Here is a 14,951-nt window from a genome sequence, read left to right as displayed (position 1 = left end):
TTCCCTAACTGTTGCCCAATAACGCTTTCTGAAGGACTCCTTCATTCTTTTCTCAGCTAATTAGTAACTCATGACGTAAAGTAAAATAACCTCGCCTTTCGTTGGATGTCACATTTTCAGATCCACTAATTCAACCAAACTGGATAACCACAAGCTGTTTTCTCATCTTTATGTACTGTAATGTGTGAAAACGGATGGCAAGATGATCTAAAGGAAATGGGAAAAAGAATAATGTGAAGGCAGGCCGGACAAGACGAATCGTCTTCACTCGTCTTGCGGAAGGGCGTGGAGGGGAAGGTTGGGAGGATGGGAAGGGTTGGGGGCCAACGGAATTCCGCGTGGTGACAGAGGCGACTAGTACGGCAAAGCAGGTGGTCGGGAATGGTATGCTTCCGTGACCCGCTCATTCTATCAAGACGAGTGAAGAATTCTCATCTAACTAATGTAATTTTTTTCTAGCAATATCTCTGAATACAATAGGAATTACAAAATATATATATATACAATGGATGATGGCTCTCTATTTGTCTTGAAAGATTAGTCGGTCACCAAGTATGTAAAGGGGTGACTTGTTTGCAGACTCGTTGAGACAGACCCTCATCAGCCCAAGGAGCTCCTCAGTAGTTCAATAAAATTGCAAAAATAAAATGAAGATATGTGCGCTAATCCAGCGGCCCGAGTTCGATTCCCGCCCATGGCTGAAATAACGTCAGTATCGCAGCGCTACGAGCCGGAACTCTGGTGGGCGGGGATCATTTTTTGTATGTGTATGTGTGGGGGGAGTGTGTGTGGGTGAGTATGTATTTACCTAGTTGTATTATACGGGAAGGGGAGCTATGCTCGTAGTGACCCGTCTTTGTATCTCTCAAGATCTAGTTTGTTCTTAAATTCTTGTATGTTTTTTGCATATACTATTGTTTCGTTCAATTTGTTCCAGACATCCACCACTTTGTGTAGAAAACTATTTTTTTTCCAGATCTCTTCTATAACTATCCTTTTTCATGTCCTTTTGTTTTTCTTTTATCTCATTTTAATAAGTCTTCTCTGTCAAGGATTTCCATGCCTTTCATGTTTCTGTTAATGTCCAATAGATCTCTTTTTCTTCTTTGTTCCAGGGTTGGTAGTTCCAATTTAGACAATCTTTTGTTAGTATGTCAATTCTGAAAGTGTTAGTGCCATCTTTGTCGTTGCTCTTTGGATTCTTTCTAATTTCTTTATATTATTTTTTTGTGCTGGGTGTCCATAGTGTCGCAGTGTATTCCCAGTATTAGTCTTATCAGTGTGATTAATATTTTTTTTTTACCATTACTCCATCCAAGTAATTAAAAGCCACCTTTATTGATCTTGGTAGATTGTAGGTTTGTCCTTCTATTTTGTTTATATGCTTGTCTGGTGACATGTCTTTATTAATATTACTCCTAGGTCCTTTTCGGGGCTAGATTTTTTTTTTTTTTTTTTTTTTTTTTTTTACATTTGTACCAATTTTATATTGTCCTGATATTCTTTTTTTTTTTTTTTCTTTTTTTTTTTTTTTACTTTTTCCAAACTCTATAATACTACATTTCTTGAATTTAAAGTTCACTTCCCACTTTTGGCTCCATTCCCAAATTTTGTCCAGGTCTCTCTGTTGTGATTCAGTCCTTTTCTGTAATTACTTTTAGTAGTTTTGCCTCGTCTGCAAAGAAGTTCATATAACATTAAACATCTTCATCCATGTCATTTATATATATATGGCAAACATTATCGGTGTCAATACAGAACTTGTGGGACTCCACTTATAATTTCTTCCCAGGTGGATTTTTTTTTATCTCGAAGTGCCACCCTCATTTTTCTACCGTTCAAGAAACCTCCCATCCATTTCAATAATTTTCCTTGTACACCTGTTGTTTTGAGTTTTCTTAATAGCTTTTTGTGTGGTACTTTATCAAACGCCTTTTGTAAATCCCCGCCTGCCAGCGCTTCTATCACTGGAAGCAATATCGCGCCGAAGAGGTGGGCCAAGGAGAATATCTAGGGAAAACTGAGGGACAGTAGAAGTTAAAAGTGATCAGCATTTCTCTCCTGACCATTCGCACGCGCGCGCGCACACGAAAAAAAAAGAGTAAAGGTAAGACAGGCAGACGGACACGGAAGGACGGATGGGTGGGCAGAATAGGAAAGTGGGAGAGAGAGACCACACCAAGAAAAAAAAATAAGTATGGAACCAGCACCAAGAGTCTCGGTGATGCAAGTTTTAGTTTTCTCCTTGTCATTGGATTTTTCTCAGCTGAGGTGGCGGACCAAAACTGGCCTCTTGCGCCCTCGTTTTGCATCTTCTTCTCCATCTCGGCTGAATAGAATCTCTTGTTATCGTTTTCAGCCAGAAGGGAAACGTCTGAGAGCTCCCACAACAGTTGAGCGAAGCACGAGTTAACGGCGCATAGAATCCGTTACGAATGGCAATTGGTGTTGGGCGAATTTTCTCGGGAATTATGTTTCATCAAAAGCTGGTAAAAAAGTAAATTAACAACTTGAAGGCTATCGCACGCCACCGCCCTGTAGCAAAATAATAACAATAATAGAAAATGAAAGCAAGCAACGGCAAACAACGACAAACAACAATAAACAATCAATAATTTTCGACAATCGCCCCGGGGTTCGAAACGACTGTCGGAAATTATTTGAATGATACTCGCTGTCACTAGCGATTTACAACAGCAAACAGCACCACACCACACAACACCACACAGCAACACACAACACCACACAGCAACACACAACACCACACAACACACAACACACAACACACAATACCACACAACACACAACACCACACAACACACAACACACAACAATACGCAACAACGCACAACAACGCGCAACAACACGCAACAACGCGCAACAACACGCAACACTCAACAACACGCAACACACAACAGCACACAACAGAACACGACACACAAGCCACACACGACACACACGACACACACGACACACACGACACACACGACACACACGACACACACGTCACACACGACACACACGTCACACACGACACACACGTCACACACGACACACAACAGCACACAACAATACACAACAGCAACTAACACCGCGACAATAAGATTCGGAGACGTCGAAGAAGACGTTCATGCATCCGGGACGAAGCATTGTTGGTTGGCCGACGGTGATGAGTCTATTCTCAATGGGATTGGGGGAAGGGGGTGGAGGTGGGGAGGGCGGAGGGGGGAGGGGCGATTGGAGGCGCAGGTTCATTTGCATCCGTCCTGGATCTTCGACGGAGTAATTTCGAGGTCAATTTCTTGCTGCGTCCTTTGAAGTCAAGCATGTAATCATTCAAATAGACTGAGCTGCGTAGGATTTATGAGTGCCCTTGTGTTGTTGTTCTCTATATCAGATGGGCTAAGGAAAAAATACGCATAAAACTTATCTTCAGAAATAATGTCAGCCCCCTTTCCGTCACAGATGGCGCGCGCGCGCGTCTCTCTCTCTCTTTCTGTGTGTGTGTGTGTGTGTGTGTGTGTGTGTGTGTGTGTGTGTGTGTGTGTGTGTGTGTGTGTGTGTGTGTGTGTGTGTGTGTGTGTGTGTGTGTGTGTGTGTATGTGTGTGTGTGTGTGTGTGTGTGTATGTGTGTGTGTGTTTGTGTGTGTGTGTGTGTGTGTGTGTGTGTGTGTGTGTGTGTGTGTGTGTGTGCGCACGTGTGCATATGTGCTCATGTGTGTACGCATATATGCGCATGTGCGCATATGTGAGCGTATGTGTGTGCACATGTGTGTGTAGGCTCGACCACAACCCTTTAAAGGCATGTGAGTCTTGGAGACCAACAAGGCTGGATCGATAGTCGTATACCGCAAGCTGTACAGTACTCCTTACCATGAAGGTCAAACCTCAGCCGCCGCCGCCACCGCGCGTCCTTACGTGGCATGTCTGCCTTTGTACTCGCGCATACGAGTAATTTGGCTCCTAAATCACAATCACGATTGCCTGGAACGAGGGCAATCCGGGAATTGGCCGGCCCCGTGCCAGCTATCAACATTCCTTTCTTTGCGTTGGCGTAAATATGAAGATTACGCCCGGCTGCACGGCTGAGGTTATCCCTCCCAAGGACAGTAGTAGTAGTAGTAGTGGGAGTGGGAGTGGGAGTGGTAGTGGTAGTGGGGGTGGGAGTGGGAGTAGGGGTGGGAGTAGGGGTGGGAGTAAGACTGGAAGTAATAGTGGTAGGGACTGGGAGTGCGAGTGGTAGGGACTGGGAGTGCAAGCGGTAGGGACTAGGAGTGCGAGTGGTAGGGACAGGGAGTGCAAGGAGGAATAGGGGAAGGAGGAAAAGGAGTCAGTCACCGGTTCTCATCTGTCCTTGTGGAAGAAATACAGATGGATTTAATAGAGATCTTAGATCCAGATGGAGGTGATGAGCATAACGGATTTTGAAGACTTGAGGCCGGGAGATGAGCCTCAACGACGTCCATGCCGCAAGGGACCCTCATGCTGTGAATGGCCTCGAATATGAAATGGACTCGAATGCTGTACAACCCGCCTGTTGTAGCTACATTGCGTTAACCACTCTTTCTTTCTCTTTGTAGGCGACCTCAGGACGACTCTGCTGAAAGGCACGTCTTTCAACGTTACCTGGCACCTTGCCTATGCACACAAGGTAAGAGCAAGAAACAAGAAAAATAAAAAAAAGGGTAGGAGCCTTAGACTATATATGCAGTACATAAGTAAAGTAACCGCCTCCCTTTCCGTACTACTAAAGAGGACTGTAGCTTATAGTCGAAATGTATAGACTTACCGTTTCCACTTTTTTTCTCTGCTCCGACTGTGGTTTTAGTTTTTATTTACAAATGTGCTACTACATTTTTCATCAGTGACATTATTCATACGTGTGTATACATATATATATATATATATATATATATATATATATATACATACATATATATAAATATATCATATATATATGTGTGATAGGTAATGCAAGACTGGCCACTGGGAACCAAAAAGATTATGAAGCAAAGTGATTTTGTATATTTACATTTAAAGTACAAAGTGCGTTATTTATTTCCAACTGAAGTACTTTCCTTCAATTTTTTCTTTCCCAATGGCCACTCTTGCATTAATGAACACAAGTTACCATTGTTTCTTATTAGCATGGTAGGTAATTAATACGTGTCAACAATGAATTCCATTATGTTTGCATTGTTGATAATTGTCCACATTCTTCATCCCCCTCGTAGGGAGGTTACAGAATCCAGCTCCTGGATCCTCAGGAGAGACCTCTGGCTGACCTCACGCCCGTCACGGCGGATTCCAACTACATTACAAGTGACATAACGTAAGTGTTACTACTATTACTTTATACTTATTACTACTACTACTATTCTTTCATAACAACCTCCATCCTCATGGAACTGTGTGGTGAAAGTAGTCAGGATCTGTCTCCCATACAATTCATTGGCCCCTCTCTCGCCAATGACTGTGGTCGACTACCTTTTTATTTTTTGTATTGTTTCACATATATGAAACCTAATGCAGAAGTTCATTTCTTACTTTTTATTACGATCTGCTCAAAATCGAGGTTTTGTATATGTGCTGATTTACGGGGTGGGGACCTGGTACCTCTCAGGCATAGGAGGGCTGAGCTTAAGAATGAGAATGACAGTCTACATTTCATTCACGCTAAAATGTTGCTCTTTGGTTGTTGTTTCTTTTCTGCCATCACCACTGCCAGATGAGCGTAGAATGCCTTTGCCCCTGGACCCATCCCGGAGTGAGTGAGCCCTGGTCCACATTCTGTATACGCTCCTCGTACATCCTGGTTTTCTCTTCTCGTTCCGAGAGTGGGACGCCTCAATAGCTAGGTTATTGTAACAGGGGCCATTGGATCAAATATTCGCATGTAAAAGAAGGCCAGTTGTCCTAAGTCCAGAAACCTCTTGCGCTGACATCCACTCGTGCTTCATCTGATGCGTTGGACGTGCGGTGCCTGAAGTTCTCCCCTCCTAGTGGGAGTAATTTTGGTTCGATGGTCACATCCTCGCACACCTCCCGAAGTATTTGGGTAGTGAGATCCTCATCTCGCTACCCTCTTCTAAGTCTCCCTCATTCACTAAACTACCACCCGCGTCCATTTCCATCACGTCCTTCCTATCCTTCACAGTCTCCACATCTTTTCCTGGCTGACCGCACCTTGCCTCCGGAAGTTGTTCCTCCCTCCGGTTTTTGCGTTCCCCTCCTCTTCTGTAGTTCGTGCACTTTCTTCCACCTTTGACGCATGCGCATTGTGAGAACACACCACAACATCCACTGCATCTGCCGCCTTCCAGATGACAGACGTTACGTTAACGAACACTTAACTCGTTCGACTCATCGTTTCCATGCAGAGTATTGTTTCATTGTATTGTTTCATTTATTAAACTCTTGAATTGTAAAGCAACAGTTCCTTCAGCTTTTCATTCTCTGTCTTTAATTACTGTCCGTAATGTGTGAGGTAATTTTCATTCTCCTTTTTTCATAGTGTGTATGGTCCTTTTTTTAATTTGTGACTTCTGGTAAGAAACTATTCTTCCCGCTTTGCGATAATTTTGTGTGACTAACTTTTTGTTTTCGTGCACCACCACCACCAGGACCCAGACGCACCGCATCACACTTCCAGATGACCTGGTTTGCGAGGGATGCACCCTGCGGTTGGTGCGACAGGCCCTCGAGTGGGGCAAGACCTACCTCTTCTGGTCCTGCGCGGACGTCGATATCGTCGAACGTAAGTCTCAATGCTCTCTTGAAGCAGATATCTTCCCAAGAATTCAAGAGTGATTTGGTTCTTGTTAAATCCATGTGTGCGTAGTCATAGTAACATCAGTAAGCATACGAGCATATATACGTTTAAGTGATGCATCCACTTTTGTACAAACATTTCCTTCTCTCCTTCTCCCTCCCTCCCCCTCCCCCTTCCCCTTCCCTTCCCCCTTCCCCCTTCCCCTTCCCCTTCCCTTCCCCCTTCCCCTTCCCCTTCCCCTTCCCCTTCCCCTTCCCCTTCCCCTTCCCCTTCCCCTTCCCCTTCCCCTTCCCCTTCCCCTTCCCCTTCCCCTTCCCCCTTATCCCCCCACTCCCTCTATCCCTAATACGTCATCTCCGATTTTCTCTTTACTTTAATTCACAAGGACTACGTTTTCTGGGGAGTTGTGGTATTCTTTGTAAGCCCCCGCTACTTGTTTTCATATGAATGTGTGCTTCAAGTACCCTGAACGCCCCAGCTGTTTCTAGAATTTCCCTTACTACCTTCCTTCCAGGGAAGAACTACAAGGTGAGATGTAGCGGGAACGGGCGATACATCATAAACAAATGCCGCTGTGACACTCGTTTCCATGGTGACACCTGCCAGTTCGAGAACGAGTGCGAGGAGAATAAGCACTGCGGCTCCTTCGGGGTTTGTGTGGACGTGGGCGCCACGTCGTTCCCGAAGAAGCAGTGCTATTGCCGCAATGGCAGATTCGGGTACCAATGCAAACAAGGTATGTGTGTTTCGGGGCCTTCTTATTTTCAACAACGGATGTGATCTTGATAAGTACAGGATTAGAGCCAAGTATAGCTTCATATCTTGATAAGTGCAGGGTTAGATCTTACAAATATAGCTTCAGACCTTATAGATATGGAACCAGATCTTACAAATACAGTACCTATTTGACATTGTCGAGCAGACTTGGTATGAGTTATTGGGATTTAAATGTATTGTATTCAAAGTTAGCACAAAATTTTTTTTTCTCTCATTTGTATTCATCTTCAGCTGCCAATTTAACAAGTTGGAGATGTACTCGTACCTAGATTGGAAAGTAAACTGTACATGTTATGTACGCATTTTTCTCAAGCTTCCGTCTTCTCCTTTTATTTACACAATTTCCCTTTCATAACTTGGCAGCATCCATGGTCCGAAACAAGAATCAGATAAGTCTGGTGCAGCACACCAAAAAGGAAATCAGCGACAAGCTGACCCTCCACTGGCGCCTCATGCGGCACGAGGGTGAGATCGAGATTGTCATGGTGTACAAGGGCACGTCCTACGTGGCTGTCGGGTGGCGACCCTCCAACGCGGATAAGAAGTGCAAGGAGTTCCCCTACCTCCCGGAGACGTCCGTGAGCAAGTTCTCCGAGGTGACAGCGGCTGTCGTCCCGCAGCCCGAGGCCGAGCCAGAGGCTGAGGCCGAGGCTGAACCTAAGCCTGAAGCCGAGCCCGAGGCCGAGGCGGAGGCTGAACCGAAGGCTAAGGGCGAGGCAGAACCAGAGGCTGAGGCTGAGGCCGAGGCAGAGCCAGAGGCCGAAGCCGAGGCCGAACCAAAGCCAGAAGCCGAGGCTGAAGCTGAGCCAGAGGCCGAGGCCGAACCAAAGCCAGAGGCCGAGGCCGAACCAGAGGCTGAAGCCGAGGCAGAGCCAGAGGCTGAAGCTGCGGCCGAGCCGGAGGCTGAACCCGAGGCCCAAGTGGAGCCCAAACCTGAAGCCGAATCAAATCTCAAGACTAAACCAGAGGGGGAGGCCGAGCCGGAAGCAGAGCCGAAACCGGAAGCAGAGCCGGAGGCAGAGCCGAAGCCGGAGCCAGAAACAGCTGCAGAGGTGGACGCTGGTAAGCAGGCGGGGTTTACAAGGAACAGGTCTTCGGATTTATTGTCCTTCCTTGTCTGGAATGCTGGGGAGTAGTCATAAGACTTAATTACTCTAGTTAATAAGGGTTTTTATAGATTCACTGTTGCTACTAAATCCGTAGAAGATTCTGTAGTCACTAACTTTAATAACTGTTTTCTAGATTTTTTTGAATGCCACTGGTTCTTAGGGTCATTAATATTGGTACTTTTTTAGTGGTTGGGTGTCTTGAGCATTCTCACTACTTGGTGGTGGATATAACTAATTGATTTGCATAACTTTTTTGGGGATGTGGTATATTTTTGCAAATGTTTAACACTTTCCTTAATCTAACCTGATTTCTGACTCCAGGTTACGTCTTTGAGAGGGTTTTCAAACATGCAGTAACAACTTTTATTTCTGTATGTTGAATGACATTTTTTGCAAATTTGCACAGAATTTTTGACTCCTTAGCCTAAACTGTGTTTGTTGCAAATACAACCATCGTTACTATCATCACCATTATCACCATCATCGTCATCATCCGTCAACCTTTCTTTCATTCTTCATAAAGTCCCGACCTCTAACGATTAATCATTGTCCTCAAGTACTGACTTCGTTTGCTCCTTATTTTCACCAAGAGTTGTCATTCTGCGTATCTTTATGTTCATTCCCTAGTTAACCATAAAACTTGGTTAGTTAAATCACATAGATTTTCGTAAAATGTGTCTGGCCAGAGACATGTCTTCTGTGAAAATGATATAAGATAAATACAGTATTAAAAAAATTATAAAACTTTCCCCCGTATACGTACTCTAGTTTGACTCGCATAAAGTACATCCATTGAACTGAATAAAGTCGTGGATCACGGTAATTGATGCCATAACCTTGTCATCTGGCAAAAAAAAAAAAAAAAGGGAAACCAACTACAAATCCTCTCCCTCCCAAGTACTCCGTATTTCGCCATGTTGTGCCCATTGCCTTTGTAGCCCGCTGGTGTGCGTGCGTGTGTGTGCGCGCGCGTGTCTGTGTGTGCGTGCGTGTGTGCGTGTGCGCGCTCGCGAAAGCCGCTTCATACGCGCTGTTATGTACTTTGGTGCGCTGCTGTGCTTTCTGCCCGGCCCCTTTGTGTGATCATGGGACAATTCTCTCAAAGTTGCCACATGAAAAGATAGCCTCTCCCCCCAACCTAACTTTTGAGTCCCATAGCGCGCTACTCCGCTTTCTTTTTCCGCAGTGCGTATCGTGATTCATTTTGTCTTTTCTTCCCATCTAACGAACGCCTCTTTCCTCCCCTCCTCTACCCATTCACCCCCTCCCCCAACCCGCTATTCCCATGTGCTTTTTTCTACAGCTACTTCAAGCGCTGCACCTGATACCACCTCTGCTATGCCATCTACCTCTACTCTGCTTCCATCTTCTGTCCCTCCGTCTACTCAAGGGTCTGAGTCCGAGGCGGAAACCGCGTCGACTGCGCGGCAGTCTGATCTGACCACTCAACAGCCTGAAATGATAACAATCCTACTACCCGATGTAGACAGTAGCCAGCTCGATTTAGATGGCGATAGTTCCTTACCCCCGACGCTCGATCCTACCTCTTTCACCATCACCGCCGAGCCTGATTCCTCAGATTTAAATGATTTTCCTCTTGCAACTGCCACGGACGATACCTCCACTGCTGATGAAACCACTCCCTCTTTTCCGCTCGATGTGCAGCTTCCAACCACACCTGCGAGCATTAGCATTGTCTTTCCCACCGACCTGAGTGCTTCAGATGCGACAGCTACAGCGCTCGACTTTTCCACAATTCAAGTAGATTCAAACGAAAGTGACGTCTCAGTCACTGCCAGTTTTCCTATGCCCACCGTTGATGTTACCTTCCCTTCTGTCACAACAGTCAATTCTGCAATATCCGAGGCTGAAGCGTTGACCCCAGTAACTGTCGTGTCTAGTGCGAAAGTAGTCACCAGTAGTGTACTGATAGACAGTAGTTCCGATGCCCCCGCCATGTCGACCCTGTCTGACACCGACTCTGTATTCTCTTCCCCGCCTCCCGAGGACCTTATGTCTACTGTTTTTGTCCCAGCCACTGAATTGGGTGCTCTCGGTTCTTCCGATAACATATCCACCGACACCCCCGGCGAAATAGATTCTCCATTTCTGTTCTTCCCGAGGTCAGGGTTTCCCACCTCTGAGCCAGTACCGGCACCCATTGAGACGTCTTTTCAGCCTTTCCCAATGACAACATTTCCTTCATCCCCGCCGGCATCTCTCCCAACATCCCAGCCAACCTTCCCGCCAACATCTTTACCCACCGATTCCCCAGCGACCTTACCCACATCCCTGCCTCCCTCACTGCCACCGAATTTGGCCGTTTTGAGATTCCCCTTAGATTCGGACCCGGAGGACCTGGTCTCCTCAACGACGCTTGACGCCGTGGCCTCGGTCCCTCTCATGCGTGTCTCTTCTACCAACGCCCCCTTTTCAATTCCGGATTCAGTGCCTCCTACCTCTGACCCCTCCAACATTCCCGCTTCATTTCTCTCTGATATCCCCACTTCGGTCTCCCCTCCTTTTGTTCCTACTCCCTCTGCCCCTCTTGCTTTCAGCCCCATCACTACCGAACCTCCTCCTCCTCCTCCTCCAGCTTTTACTGACGTTCCTCCTGCCTCATCACCACCATTTTCATCCGACCAACCAGGTGCTGATACTAACACTACCTTTCCCTCTACCTTTTTTAACCTATCCTTGGACACCTTCACTCCCTCCTCTTCCTCCTCCTCCTCCCCTTCCTCCTCCCCTTCCTCCTCCCCTTCCTCCTCCTCCTCCTCCTCCCCTTCCTCCTCCTCCTCCCCTTCCTTTCCCACCACCATCACCACTCCCGATTTACTTGCCACATCCGCCGCCGCCGCCGCCGCCACGTCGTCGGTCGTAACCACCATCACAACCAACAACAATAACAACAACAACAACCCGACGGCCGGGATGTCAGACTCTGTGTCTGGCGCTGCTCTTCCAGCAACCGCTGTTGGCACCGATGGCAATGAGAATAATCGGAGCACAGTGGCGGCAGTGGCAGCCAATACCACTATACCAACCACCACTACCCTACCAGCCACATCCCTTGCGTTTGATACTGCACTGCCCGCAACCACTAACAGACTGACAGGCCCTCCCTCCTCCATGGACAGTATCACTAGCCCACCTACCACCACTACTACTACTACTACCACCACCATGGCTTCCTCCACCACCACACCAACCACTACCACCCTCTCTGTCACCACCTCGCCCACTACACCTACCACCAGCACAACACCTACCACAACCACAACACCTACCACTACAGCACCTACCACCACCACAACAACCACAACACCTACCACCACCTCAACAACCATAACACCTACCACCACCACAACCACTACACCTACAACCACCACAACAACCACTACACCTACAACCACCACAACAACCACTACACCTACCACCACCACAACACCTACCACCACCACAATAACCACCACAACACCTACCACCACCACAATAACCACCACAACGCCTACCACCACCACAACACCTACCACCACCACAACACCTACCACCACCACAACAACCACAACACCTACCACCACCACAACAACCACAGCACCCACCACCACCACAACACCTACCACCACCACTACACCTACCACCACCACTACACCTACCACAACAACTACTACACCTACCACCACCACTACACCTACCACTACCACAACAACCACTACAACACCTACCACCACCACTACAACACCTACCACCACCACTACACCTACCACTACCACAACAACCACCACAACACCTACCACCACCACTACACCTACCACCACCACCACAACGCCAACCACCACTACACCTACCACCACCACCACCCCTACGCCCACCACCACTACCCCTACCACCACCACCACTATCCCAACTTCCCCTGCACCTTCTACCACCACCACATCTACTACCACCACGTCTACCACCATACCTACGAGCACTCTTGTAATTACTAGTACTACTACTCCCACCACTTCAACTTCAGCGGCAACAACTACCACCACTACTACCCCTACTACTACTACTACTTCTACTACTACAACGACTACAACTACAACCACAACCAAACCGACGACAACGTCTACAGCTGCCAAATCTCCAACTAGACGAAGGAGGATTAGTAAGTCCAGAGACTACTTGCAGCTTGATTTGTGTCGAAGAGTGTTGTTTGTGTGTGTTTGTTTAGATGTCTCTCCCAAACGTGTTTTTTCCTCAATATTCCCGACATAAGATACCGTACAAAGCTGTCCTGCTAATGCATACAGTTAGTCCATTCGGGGACACTTGTTCTCTTCTGTCCCACTGAACTCGAACCGACATTGTGGAGACTTGAAGTCTTAACAGACGAACACAAAAATTAAATTATTAAAGATCTGAGTTCTGGTGTGTCCATAATGATAATGATGATAATTCCCACTCAAAGTTCCATGGGGATGTTGTTCTTTATATATATATATATATATATATATATATATATATATATATATATATATATATATATATATATATATAATATGTATGTATAATATGTATGTATGTAAAATCGAGACCGAACTACTTTTAAAATCTTTCGCTAGTACTGACGAACGTTTTCTATCATTAGAAAGTCGAATTTCACGAACTTCAGTGACCGTATTTATCCCATTTACCAGTGAATTTTATAGATAAGCCAATAGATTATATAAACTTAACATGAATCCAAGTAAAGAAATTATCTCATTGTAGTCTCCTGGCTTGCACAGTGGTAGCGCGCTGGTTTCTCCCGTCCGGGCCTGCGAGCCGAAGCTGATTATCGGGGAGGTTACTGCCGTGGCAGGGCACCTCGGCTGAGTCTAAAGAGGCTTTGAGGCTGACATCGGAACCGAACCCTGGCAACTCTAACGATAGAAAGTGTTACACTAGCAAAGGTTTTTTTTTTAAAGTTCGGCTTTTTGTTTTGGTCCGAGTTGGGTGGACGAGGAATTGGTGTTCCCGAGTGCTCGAAAATGTTCACTGTTGACCCATGGTGCAATGATTCATAGCCCGTACCAGTACAATTCCATACTTTTTATATAGAGGTTTTACGACTTTAGACGATGCGGTTTTGCTTTCAGTGAAGGGCTGAGCACATGCTGAGAAAGGGGGGTTTCTTTCTGCGTCAGCATTACCCTTTCAGCAGGTCAGCTCTTCAAGCAAATAAAACCGTATACAATCTTCACCTACAACACAAATAATCAGATCATTATAATCTCAAGAATATTTCATGAAGGAAATTATATTTTTCCCCTAACTTCCCAAGTACTTTTGATTATTGTCTTTGTGAGAAGATCTTGAATGATGGATTGATTTGGGTCTACTCTGAGCTCCAGATTCTAAGCTTCTAATCAGATTGCATGATAAACATTGGGTTTTGTGGACAGTGGAAGGCATCTTTGGAGTGCATGATGGGTCTTGGGTGCATGGGTTGGGTGTGCTTCAGGTCTCGAATGCTTGGGAGATCTGCTTCTAATGATAAAATATATATCATGGTGTAACATGTTTATATTTCAGGCTTCCAGATGTCATGTATGGATTAGCGTAGTATATGGACATAAGATGTATCCAAAAAATAAGTGCTTCCAAGAGTACTCACAAATGTAATTTTTTGGGACACGCTGTATATATGTTTATGTATACACTTGAATGTATAAATGAATGTGTATGTGTGTGTGTATATGTGTATGTGTATATATATATATATATGTGTGTGTGTATGTGTGTATATATGTAAATGAATATGTATATGCATATGCATATGTATATATGAACATGCATATGTATGTATATGCATATGTATATGTATATGCATATGTATATGCATATGTACAGTATATGCATATAAAGGAGAAACATGCCGACAGGAGGCCCTTCGGTCCATAACTAGGTCTGATGCGAAAAAAATTATAAGTAAATAAAGATATTATAATAATAAAAATAGATAGACAAATAAATAGGTAAAGTTAAGTAATGAACAAACAGGTAAATAGTAAATAATAATAAATGGAAAAATAAATAATAATGAATAATAATCAAATGAATAATAATAAACAAACATGACAGCATCTTGCTTAGGTGTTTGTCAAAACGATTCTTAAAGCTTCGAACTGAACTACATTGCACTGCCTTTGCAGGAAGTTTATTCCATTCGTTAACCACACGGTTGGCGAAGTTGTTTCTACTCATTTCCAAATTAAATATATTTCCTGACAGTTTGAGACGATTATTTCTTGTCTGATTCT

The 14,951-nt window shown here is 45.3% G+C and overlaps 2 protein-coding genes across 3 annotated transcripts in view; both read left to right on the top strand.

Annotated features, from left to right (window-relative positions):
- The window catches only part of nahoda (DOMON-like domain-containing protein nahoda), a 154,085-nt gene that overhangs the window by 98,404 nt on the left and 40,730 nt on the right, over positions 1 to 14,951 (top strand). For both annotated transcript variants that reach the window (XR_012966471.1, XM_076186440.1), the window contains exons 3-7: positions 4,581 to 4,651; positions 5,235 to 5,332; positions 6,624 to 6,757; positions 7,287 to 7,508; positions 7,913 to 8,611. Coding sequence is in view for 1 of the 2 variants with exons in the window: in XM_076186440.1 (XP_076042555.1) it covers positions 4,581 to 4,651; positions 5,235 to 5,332; positions 6,624 to 6,757; positions 7,287 to 7,508; positions 7,913 to 8,611 (1,224 nt within the window). In the remaining variant the exon portion in view is untranslated. The remainder of the gene's footprint in view (positions 1 to 4,580; positions 4,652 to 5,234; positions 5,333 to 6,623; positions 6,758 to 7,286; positions 7,509 to 7,912; positions 8,612 to 14,951) is intronic.
- Positions 11,530 to 14,182, top strand: LOC143025900 (uncharacterized). Its single transcript, XM_076185881.1, has 2 exons — positions 11,530 to 12,814; positions 14,094 to 14,182. Exons 1-2 carry the CDS (start codon positions 11,593 to 11,595, stop codon positions 14,180 to 14,182), a joined length of 1,311 nt encoding a protein of 436 aa, XP_076041996.1. The 5' UTR covers positions 11,530 to 11,592.

This window comes from Oratosquilla oratoria, chromosome 6, assembly GCF_046742065.1.
Source record: "Oratosquilla oratoria isolate Oo_2021 chromosome 6, ASM4674206v1, whole genome shotgun sequence".
NCBI lineage: Eukaryota > Metazoa > Arthropoda > Malacostraca > Stomatopoda > Squillidae > Oratosquilla > Oratosquilla oratoria.
Note: the sequence above shows the minus strand (reverse complement) of the source record. Positions and strands in the feature narration are given on the sequence as shown.

Bases quoted from the DNA above. Each gene is read 5' to 3' on its own strand.
- LOC143025900 (XM_076185881.1), top strand. From the start codon at position 11,593: ATGTCAGACTCTGTGTCTGGCGCTGCTCTTCCAGCAACCGCTGTTGGC. The intron at 12,815-14,093 runs GTAAGTCCAGAG...TTTTGTGGACAG, and splicing joins AACTAGACGAAGGAGGATTA to TGGAAGGCATCTTTGGAGTG.